Genomic DNA, 11,063 nt, shown 5'->3' with positions numbered 1-11,063 from the left:
CACGAATCATTGAAAGATATATTCGAAATCAACTCACTAATAAAAACTTGGATGTCTTAACAATACACTTTAGTTTATCATGTATAGTGTGTCAATCATATTTTTTGAGAAGGACTTTTCTTCTTCATCAAAAGGTTCATTAATAAAATAACAACAACAATAATGAATTAAATGATATTTATTATAACATTTCATTGTGGAAGGACATTGTTACTTCTAAACGGCAAAAATTTGTTAGAGGTCTGTCACAAGATTCACACCACGTTTGTGTTATTTCCATCATCGATATAGTGTAATGTAAATCCATATGTACATATTCGCCTCCATTATTTCTATTTCGATGGGAATAAAATCTAAAACAACACCAACATAATGTGTGGGTGCTATCATTAATGGTTCGTATACGCACATGAGAGTCCGTCACACAGTACAGATCTAAATGATTTTCCACTCTCTCACTAATGTTCATCCACCGGCTCCCTATTGTAATGTTGCCATTGTCTGTCGCTGGATCATCATCAATGCCTTCATCTTGAAGTTCCGGATCCATTACACCATCAATATTCTGCAGATTATCAGCAACAGGTATGGCTCCACCGTCTTCTTGTACAACGATGCCATCTACTACATCGAATATATCGTTTTCTCCTCCGATGTTATCATCTCCTTCGATAATAATGTTCGGAAGTTCGCCCTCTTCATCCGAAAACCAATTATTTTCATCTTCAACCTTGTCAAAACTTCATTAATTTTTGCAGAATTCATTTTTCTTTATTTCTGAGTGGAAAGCTTGAAGTTACTAATAGTACTAGTGAAGTGAAGTTCAGAATCAGCAGTCGATTTTCATGATTTGTTCAATTGTGGAGGTGGTAGCCTCACCACTCTTCTCCCCCTATTCTCTCTATGTGTTTATGATAGGAAAAATAGGTTCATGAGAGTGCAGTTGAATTTGGCAATTGAATATTGCAGAATCTAATAGTGAATACTAATATACCTTTTCCGAAAGAATGGAATTCAAAACCGAAGGTGTGTGGCGATCCAATCAAAATTGATGAAACTATATTTTGTAATAATTGTCAAGGTTATTGGCCTGAGACGTATATTAATGTGAAAGTATGAAACTCCATACTTATAGAAAAATTATCAGGAAGGAAGGGGGTTCAAGGTTACATCTTCTTTATATTTGAACTCATGTATCAAAAGCAAAGCCGGTTGTCCAACCACACTTTGTGTTTGAGGTCATATGACGTGTTCTGAGGTCAATATCGATCAGAATTTTTCCGAAGGTCATATGACGTGTTCGTAGCTCGAAATCGCTTAGGAAATTTCCAAGGTCATGTGACGTATAACCATGCAAGGACAAATTATAGCCGTAGAGTGAAAAGAGGTTCACGGTCATGACACCACACACAACCGAATGCCAAAGTCATGGGCGGAGGGTAAAAAAAGTTTTCCACCTCATTATGTTACACGCAACTCAAGGTCAACTCATAGGCGGAGAATAAAAAACAAAATCAAGGTCACAGTCAGTGTTGTGGATCTGGGGGGGCATACCCTTGGGGGGAGTACTTATGTTCATTATGGTCCTGAAGACGTATCAACTTCCTCTGAGTATGTAATGTATCCGTCTGCAGCTTATATCGTCTATTCATCTTCATCTCTTCGAAAACAATCGCTTATCCTTGATTTCCAATATTAGAATTGTGATTTTTGACCTGAGGAAGTGCACCCGGAGAAGCTGCCCCCCCGGTATTTACTTTATTTATTCAGACCCGAGAGTATCTTTTTAATTTCAGTAGATATTTGATTTGGTTTAATCTTGTGGCATTGCATCCTCCATGAATATTTGTTAAATTTTCCCAGTACTTTGTTGTATTCAATTCGGTACTTTTTGTATTGATCTCATATTCCTTCGCATCTCAAATATTTTTCTAGTTAGTTGTTTAATCCATGTCAGAACTTCATTCTACCAAGAAATATTTCTATTTGATCCCTAGCTAACTGTGAGACAATTTCTTTGTAAGTAAAATTCTATATTACAAAATCTATTCAGTGTTAACAGATTTTCAGTTTTGCTCTAGAGACTCTCCTGTTCGTTTCTAGTGGGTTTCGATAATATATGGTCGATGTATGAGATTGTAAGATTTCAGAGTTTATGTCCCGATGACCGAACAACTTTTCTCATCACCCAAATTCATTTCCGAACATTGTGACTTACAAGTTACAAGTAACTTTTTTATTGATTTGCAAGGGGTATATTTTTAGATAAAATTAGTTTTTGAATTCAATTGGTTTTTTTCATCCTTAGGAACTTTCTCAATTTTTTTGTATAAAAATGAACCTTATATTACTTATATTGGATACTTTTTTACGTCTCTTGTTTACATAAGTAGGCTTATTGCCTACTTTTGCCATGATAAACCAACGGACAGTGTGTGACACCACACGTTGGTGTTAATATCTGTTCGGTATGCCCTCACTATTTGAACACAATCCATGACACAAAAATTGCTAAACTGAGTAAATTTCAATTCTTTTCGGATAAATTCGTTATAAATTTACTATCCGGATTTCTGCCAATTCCATAATATTTTCCCTTAGGACTCAGGATTCTTGATACTTCCCCATAACTTCCGTAAGGACCGCTAAAACTTCCTTCTGTTCATAATTGTGGTCCATTTAGTTTTTCCAGTATCGAACCACGCCGCATGGATTCAAGATTCAAAAGGTCGCTTCATATCACAGAGTCTCTGTTGGCGATTTTCCTGACTGTTGTAGATTTGGGCCATTTCTCTGGTTTTGAAATTCTTTTTTTTTTCTTAGGTGGTGACTTGTTAGTTACATACAATTACTCCCTCTCTCAAAGGGATGCGCTGCTTTAATCTAAGAGTATCCTAGCATCCCTCAGATGCTCTAGTATTCTGCAATTGATTCAAATCATTTTTTTAATTCACTTTTTGCGACTTGTTAATCAATAGCGTTAATCAAGAGTTATCTACCTGATTTCTGAATGAAAAACACGTCTCTCACGATTGTTAGAGTCTGCTCCTGAGTTGACTCACAGAGATAATTATAGAGGAGAAGCTCAGTTTACTGAGTTTTCTATCAGTACTGATTTTTTTTTAATAATAAAAAAGTAAACCCTTTCGTGGAACTTTCTCATTTCAGTTCTGTTCAATCGCTCACTAATGTTAAATATCATTATATTAATGAACTATGTCATGGTAAGCCTTGGATATTCCGTCATACATAACTCAAATTTCAGGTTATATGCCATGTTGAGTATGTTCAATATTCTCGTTAAATTATTAATGTTTATTAACGCATATCTGGAAGTCAGAAGCAACTTCCTGGCTGATAACAAGACTAGAATCATAGGAGGTGAAGAATGTGATGATGCAGATTACAGTTTCATGGTTTCTTTACGTGAAGAAGAGGATAACCATTCTTGTGGCGGTACACTGATAAGCTCTTTATGGGTTCTTTCTGCTGCGCATTGTCATAATTTTATGAAATTTGCTTTGATTGGCACGTGGAGTAGAAAGGAATATAGGGAATTTGTTCTTGTTAAAGTCGCAAAAGTGAAAATACATCCAGAATACAGCTCCTCAACTTTGGAAAACGACATAGCTTTAGCTTTATTAGAAGAACCTATCAAAAACTCGAGTTTTGTTAAAATACCCGATAAAATATTATACGGTGATTTAATTCGATATTGTTCGATGGCTCTTGTGATGGGTTGGGGTGTAACTAATTATTTGAGTGATGAAAGTCCTACTAAACTGAACTGCGTCTATTTAAGAGTGATTCCAATTTCCAAGTGTGAGGCTAAATACCAACATCCGTTCTCCTTCAAACAAACATGCGCCTACATGCACGGTAAAGATTCTTGTAGGGGAGATTCCGGAGGACCTCTCATATGTGGAGATGTACAGTACGGAATTGTGTCTTGGGGAAGGAAGTGTGCTGAAGACTACCCCGGCGTATATATCAGAATTGATCAGTATTTGAATTTCATACAAAAGACAATGCGTGGCTGTGGACTTTCGATCTCCTTTTCCTATACAGTATTGTTTTATTTACTTAGTTTTACGAAATTTTTTTGATTATGAAATGCCTTCTGGCCATATTATAGTTCCCAAAAAATGTATGAATCTGAAATGTATATCTATATTTGAGTTGTTGAAAGTTATGAAAAAGGCTGAGAATCAAAAATATAAAAGTTCTGACATTGACTGAAATCATTTCAAAAATATCGTTTTCCAAATCAGAATAAAGTCCACCTGTTCTTTAGTGTCAAAGGTAATTTATAAAAGGTCGAAGAAAATGGAACCAAACTTCACACACTCATTTGTGTGTTTCATTACAAAATCGAAACTGAAAGTCCTGTTTCGAAAAGGCTTTCTCATCTAGTTTGTATCTGAGAGTTACTCCTTTGCATGATCTACACATCCTTGTACAGAGTTAAATTTTTGAAATTGATTGCTTCCTTCCTTCCTTTGGAAGATTCCTAAATTTTTTGTTTGAAAATAAAAAAGTATAAAGCCAAAACCTTTCTTTCCCAAAAATGAATCTCTACTGAAAATTAAACCCCGTCAATTTAAATTAATTTGTATTTGTGAACTTCTGAAATGACAAATACGTACAAGTTTACTGTCACTGATATTACATTTTAGCTGTTTATTTGATGATTGTCAAATTGGAACTAGAATGTGTTCTTTTAGGTAGCCCTTCAATTGAGAACAAACGTTCGTTTGTTTAATGAAAATTTTTTTCTCCGTATGTTGGATGAATGTCTACATAATTTTCAAAATTATTCATTTAAGAATTACATTGCATACATTTTAGTTTTTTGGGTTTACATTATTGAAATTTCTTTTTCAAAGTTTGAATGTTGTGCTCTACAATTTGAATTTTCCCAATTTTCACCTTTCTTTTTTGAATATGACGACTGGTGACAGTGGCAAACTGAAAAAGTTGTTTTCTCTCTAATAATGCCAGATGTTTTACGCCAAATAATTATTCTTATTGATAATTTGTCTGGACTCTGAGGTTTTGTGATTCATGACATAATGACTCCTTTTTGAAATGTACCTGTGTATCGGCTTTCTCAGAAGTGTTTTCTAAATTAGTACAAAAATTTAACATTTTTTATTATTTTTGTTCTTCTATTTTCACGTATTATTATGGTTATAAACATTAATCTCAACAATAATGTGAGTAATATTATCATTCCTAATTCTTATTGTTGTCCAATTCTAATAATATTTGTAGTCACAATCTGAAGAAAACAATCCTCGGTAATTATGTCTTTGAGCTTCCGAATTATCCCAGATTGCGTAACATGAACTCAAGATTTGATATAGCACCAAGAGAAAAAATCGAGAGGAGTCAAATCTGATGAACGAGCAGGATATTCCAACTGACCGCCCTATCAATTCACATGCTTGGTTATGTCTGATCCAACCAATATCCTCAAATATATGAGAAAGCACTGTATTGTTAAAAAACAACTGAATTTTTTAATTCATCTTGATTGTTGGCCACAATTTCTTGAATCTGTGAATGAATATGATTTCCCAATATTACTACCAGATATTTATTTTCTCAGGAGTTGAAGTGTGACATTGAAAAAAAATGCTGTGTTTTGTCAGATACTTTTGTTTTATTTTATTGTAAATGTAATTCATTTCCGTGAACAATTTGTCTCTCTCACACATTCAGATTTTGCGTAAACTATGCTGATTAACTATGAAGCTGTTCAACCTCTTTTGCTTGTATCATTTATACATGTCTTCAATTCATACACCACTAACTTCTCAACTGGTTATCTGAATTCAAAATAGTGAAAGTTGTTGTATAGAGAACTAAAATACTTTTCTAGCGAAGGGTCACACCCTCCTTTACATACAAATAAAGTTGGTAGCACCCCCTCTGCGATGATGTCATACCATCACCTTTTTTATCAAAGACTACTCAAAATTATTCCTTCTCTTACAAATTTCTCCCGCCTTTGATATCTTGCCTCCTTCAAATGTTAAGAGGATGGTAACTATTTTCGTCCGCACTGTTGAGTTAGGTAATTTCTTCAATAGCGTCGAGAGCATTCGAGAAAACAACAGCGAATTGTCGACTACACTACGGTCTCTAGACATTTTGATGCTTAGAAACCCGTAGGACAAAAACGTTTTACGAATGAAAAGTTAAGAGATGGTTCAGGACTCAAAATCGTGCATATTTTTCATGGTGGCTTATCTGGTGGATCAGTTCATCAAGCCCGATTAGAGAGTACCTTGATTTTCACGAAAGAACACTATTCGTGAATATTATATTATGTTCAACTGATTAGTGTCAAACGCCTATAATATGACAAGAATGCTGAATTTGACAATACTATTGACATTACCTTGCACAAATGTCACTTTTGCGTTTGAAGATCATTCTCAAGGAAGTTTACCTCATTTTCAATTACTTTGTCTTGTACATCCTGGCGAGTAGTTCAGACGTGAGAGAACGAATAATAGGAGGATCGGAATGCAACCAGAGTTATATTTTTTTCGTATCGATACGTCATTTTCCGACCAGCACCGTTATCTGTGGAGGAACTTTATTGAGTGCCTATTGGGTACTCACCGCTGCACATTGCGATGCCCACAATTTATACGTTTGGGTTGAAATGGCAAAAAAACCTAGAGATTTTCATTGGTCCAAGGTGACAAAAAGATACCCACATCCGAGATTCGATAGGGAAACATTAGCAAACGATATTGAATTGATGAAACTTGGCAGTCCAATGTTCGAAAGTCACGTCATTGCTTACGTAGCACTTCCAACTGAAGCATACAAGGGTGATGTGAGCAGAAAATGTCCCAAAGCACTAGTGATGGGACTCGGGATGACTACTTCTATCAGCAAGAAAATGTCAAAAGTATTGAACTGCGTTGAAATGAAAACAATTAGTTATGAAATATGCTATAATTATTATGTATTCTTCAATATAACGGATAACGTTATATGTACCCTATCTATAGGTAAAGATGCATGCAAAGGTGATTCGGGAGGGCCTTTACTCTGCGACGACGTGCAATATGGTATTGTTAGTTGGGGTATCTCGTGCGATATCGGGTTTCCGGGAGTTTATACGAGAGTCGATAAATACTTGAAATTTATTGAAAAAACTATGAACTGCTGTTGGTCAAGAGATAATTTCTGGCAATTGTGGCTCTTGGTGACTATCGTTCACTCAATTTTATGAGAAAATTAATTTTCCATTTTATTTCATTTATTATCAATTAATTATCAATAAAAAATTTTGTTCTTCGACTCCAAAGTATCTTTATGTTCCAAAACCAAAACATATCGTAATCCCACTAAAAGATTTTTTTTGTGAAATGGACTACATCTAGGGTCTTCAGAGTACACAGCTCCGCTGCCACAAAAAACCTAACAACATATTGATAATTTCTGCAAATATCTAGATCGACGAAAAAACAGTTCTGTCCACCATTCAGAACTGTCTGGAAATCATTAAACGGTATTTTACTCAGAAGATGTTTAGATACGGATTTGCGCATACTGATTTGCTCCATGCGAATGAGTCTGTTGGATCTAAGTCGGCCTTCGTTCTGTAATTAATTTGTATGTGAATTGTCGTACGTTTATAGGTTATTTTGAACTAATTCGGTTGGTTGGTTCATCAAGAGAAGTAATTCATTTTCATTAATTCATACTTTTAATTCATACGTTTTCTTCACTTACTCTGATCTTGAAAAAATTGTTTTTGACCTTCCTCTCCAATATGACGTCCTGTATTGATCAATTTTCCGATAGGTATCAAAAGGGAATCTGGAACACCATGTGCAGAAGTGATTTTTTTCTCGTCTTACTTTAAAGATTTTAGACATCTTTAAAACAGTAAATCCTTCTTGAAGTCAAGTTTAATGAGTTTTTGCATCTGCAGTAACCAAACGTTTTCAAAACCTATCCTAGAGGGAATATTGTTATTGGGAGTAAAATATGTCTCATAATTTCCTTGACCATTTCAATGAATCCCATCGAATTAGGCTTGTTTTATATAATAGTTAGTGTTTAAATTGTTGGGATCACAAAAGCCTGTAAATCAAAACTGCAATTTTGAATTGATAGACACATGAATTTTTGGTGAAATTTATTCAAATCACCTGATCAGTTTCCAATATCTCTATTTTAAATTCTGAAAAATATCAATTGTTCATGTGTTTTTTCTCGATATTCGATAGTGGCAATCTAAAAGTGAAGCTATTTCTTTTTTTAATAGTTCATTCCAACCTATTGAAGAGTGCACTCCTCCCATAAGTTGAATTTCAAGCAATTCCAGTTTTGAAGCAGTAATCATTCAAATACTTCATTTCATATTTCATATACCGTGGTAGCTAGTGACAGCTGCCAATTTCATATCGGTTTCCAAATGCCAGTTCAAGAATTTGTCAAGTAAAAGTTTGACAATGCAGTTTGTCCTAACTATTTGCTTTCATTTGATTGTTAGTACAATCAGCGATGACACCCGAGAAGAAGGAGTTCCTCGTATAATCGGAGGTTTCGTATGCTCGGAACAAGATCACAGATTTGTTGTTTCCATACGAAACCAAAAACTGGATCATGTTTGTGGAGGAACCTTACTGAATGAATTCTGGGTTCTGACTGCTGCACACTGCATCAGAATGAATCCTACAGTACACGCTGGACTGAACTATTTGACGGGTTTCAAGCAATACATCGCTGCTCGAGTAGTCGATATGTATCCTCATCCGCAATACAACAAGAAGACTATGGATAACGATATCGCCTTGTTTCGTCTGGAGTCTCCTCTGGCTGTAGACGACTATTTCATACAATATGTAAAATTACCTAGGAAAATGAATACTGAATCAGAAGATATTTATGAGCAGCAGCAAAAATGTTTGGTGATGGGGTGGGGAGTTACGGACATCATGATCCAGGAGGTGTCTTTCACTCTTCAGGTATATCTCCAGTTGGTGGAAATTGTCAGAATATGGTTATTCTTGATTTCCTACTAAGTAGTAGTAGGTAAAAAACATAAATTTTCATTTCTCATTCTTCATTCTTACTTTTCTACTTTATTTTACATATTTTGATCCACTGTACAAGCACCTGAAGTCTAAATATTTATCAATTTGAACAACTTTCAAAGAAACTATACTCCAAAGGTCAATTATGTGAAAAAAATTAATATTTTACGGGTTTTTCAAATAGGATTATTCACATAATAATGAATTTGAAATATTTCTTGCCTCGATCATGACATACCTTGTTATTGTAATAGATAGGTAGGCATGTAAGATGATGGTCTGTATGAGTTCAGAATGAAAAAAATTTCATGTTTGAAGATGGTTGACAATGTTTCATGGTGAATTTCATTAGTTTGAACTTCCATTGTCTAATATGATATGATTTGAAATCTCTGAAATACAAATTGAAACGTAAATTCAAAAAATCTGAAAACAACAATTATATTAAGCGAAAAAAAACCTCAATAATAAATAAAAATAATAATAAAAATTGAATAAAAATTGAGCGAAAAATTGAGCAAAAAATTGAGCAAAAAATTGAAAATTGAACAGTTAAGATGAAATAAAAATTAAAAAACAAGAGATTTCAAGCCAAGTTACTCAACAACTGCGTTTAGATTGTTAGTATCCACAATCGTCTTCGGGTGATAAGTGTTATCACTGGATACTAACAATTGAAACGTCGTGAAGTTATTTTCAGCTTTTTTTTAATTTTCACTTTCATTTGTTATTTCAGTGATTCCAAATCATATCATGTCAGACAATAGAAGTCCGAACTAATCAAAAATTTTATATTTACGGGGTATAATATGATGGGGGAGTATCAGAAGACAATTCGTAACAGAATTTTTTAGGTTTAATACATGCGATGACATGCGCTTTTAAATATATTTATTTTTCCAAAGTTGTAATAATTCATAAAGACATGAAATATTATTCCTTTACAGTGTCTTTTTCTGCCCTTGATAAAAAACGACAAATGTTCGCAGTTGTACAAGAACTTTACTATAACAAAAAATATGATATGCACTTTCTCCGAGGATGAGGAAGACGCCTGTCAAGGAGATTCGGGGGGACCGTTAATATGTGAAGATAAGCAGATCGGTATCATTTCTTGGGGGGTTGACTGTGCTGGAGACTATCCTGGCGTCTACACCAAAATCGACAGATACTTGGATTTTATCGAGAAAACAATGAAACATTATCAAAGGGCGAAGTCCACAGCGATGACATTGTCGACATCAGATTCATCTTTTTTATTCGTGTCAACCTTGATATTAAGCAATATATGAATTTGAAGTTCACAGGGTTTGTTTATTTTTCAGTATGCAGGGTCGTTTACTATGATTTTTCCTCGATCAATCAGCGAGCAATCCTAAGTGTACAGACACAAAGGAGCGCCGACCAGCATCTCACTAATAATAAAGAACTACAATATCAGCTCACATAGCAATAGATATTCCAGGAATATTTCATGAATATATATATATATATATATATATATATATATATATATATATATATATATATATATAGGTTAATGCAGTCAAGCTGCTGGAAAATAATTCCATGAAAATCAAAAAATAAATAGATGTACTGACGATGCCCAATTGGCTGAAACAGCTGTCTACCGGTGGCTCTCAAGTTGAAATCAATATCAGAAAGTACTCATCTATTTATATATATATATATATATATATATATATATATATATATATATATATATATATATACAGTGTGACCCATTTAAAATGGAACCACCCCTGTAGAATGTGCATTTTTCAATCAATCTCAATTTTTTTTTATTGAAATAATAAGCATGAAAAACTGTATCTTGACACTAACTTTCACAATTTTAGTTTCATTTCCAAGGCACTCTATGGTTTTTTTTGTTTGTCAAAAACGGCAAAAGTTTATTAGGCAATTTTTGTTTTCAAATTTGACTACACCACTGGATTCGTAGTCGTTATAAATCAAAACTGTCAAATTTTCATT

At 34.1% G+C, this 11,063-nt stretch overlaps 3 protein-coding genes across 3 annotated transcripts; all 3 read left to right on the top strand.

Annotated features, from left to right (window-relative positions):
* The first annotated feature begins 3,235 nt into the window (after positions 1–3,235).
* On the top strand, positions 3,236–4,235 carry LOC111513723 (trypsin). Its single transcript, XM_023169952.2, has one exon. It carries the CDS (start codon positions 3,276–3,278, stop codon positions 4,104–4,106), a length of 831 nt encoding a protein of 276 aa, XP_023025720.2. The 5' UTR covers positions 3,236–3,275; the 3' UTR covers positions 4,107–4,235.
* A 2,167-nt stretch (positions 4,236–6,402) lies between these two features.
* LOC111513725 (trypsin-4-like) lies at positions 6,403–7,758 on the top strand. The gene has a single exon (XM_023169955.2). It carries the CDS (start codon positions 6,416–6,418, stop codon positions 7,253–7,255), a length of 840 nt encoding a protein of 279 aa, XP_023025723.1. The 5' UTR covers positions 6,403–6,415; the 3' UTR covers positions 7,256–7,758.
* A 507-nt stretch (positions 7,759–8,265) lies between these two features.
* On the top strand, positions 8,266–10,372 carry LOC111513724 (trypsin). Its single transcript, XM_023169954.2, has 2 exons — positions 8,266–8,999; positions 10,016–10,372. The coding sequence occupies exons 1-2, from the start codon at positions 8,484–8,486 to the stop codon at positions 10,358–10,360; spliced, it is 861 nt and encodes a 286-aa protein (XP_023025722.1). The 5' UTR covers positions 8,266–8,483; the 3' UTR covers positions 10,361–10,372.
* Positions 10,373–11,063: the final 691 nt, after the last annotated feature.

The sequence above is a fragment of the Leptinotarsa decemlineata genome, unplaced genomic scaffold, assembly GCF_025532065.1.
Source record: "Leptinotarsa decemlineata unplaced genomic scaffold, Ldec_3_MD MMD2_tig00026340_RagTag_RagTag, whole genome shotgun sequence".
NCBI classification, from domain to species: Eukaryota; Metazoa; Arthropoda; class Insecta; order Coleoptera; family Chrysomelidae; genus Leptinotarsa; species Leptinotarsa decemlineata.
Note: the sequence above shows the minus strand (reverse complement) of the source record. Positions and strands in the feature narration are given on the sequence as shown.

Bases quoted from the DNA above. Each gene is read 5' to 3' on its own strand.
- LOC111513723 (XM_023169952.2), top strand. From the start codon at position 3,276: ATGTTGAGTATGTTCAATATTCTCGTTAAATTATTAATGTTTATTAAC.
- LOC111513725 (XM_023169955.2), top strand. From the start codon at position 6,416: ATGTCACTTTTGCGTTTGAAGATCATTCTCAAGGAAGTTTACCTCATT.
- LOC111513724 (XM_023169954.2), top strand. From the start codon at position 8,484: ATGCAGTTTGTCCTAACTATTTGCTTTCATTTGATTGTTAGTACAATC. The intron at 9,000-10,015 runs GTATATCTCCAG...ATTCCTTTACAG, and splicing joins AGGTGTCTTTCACTCTTCAG to TGTCTTTTTCTGCCCTTGAT.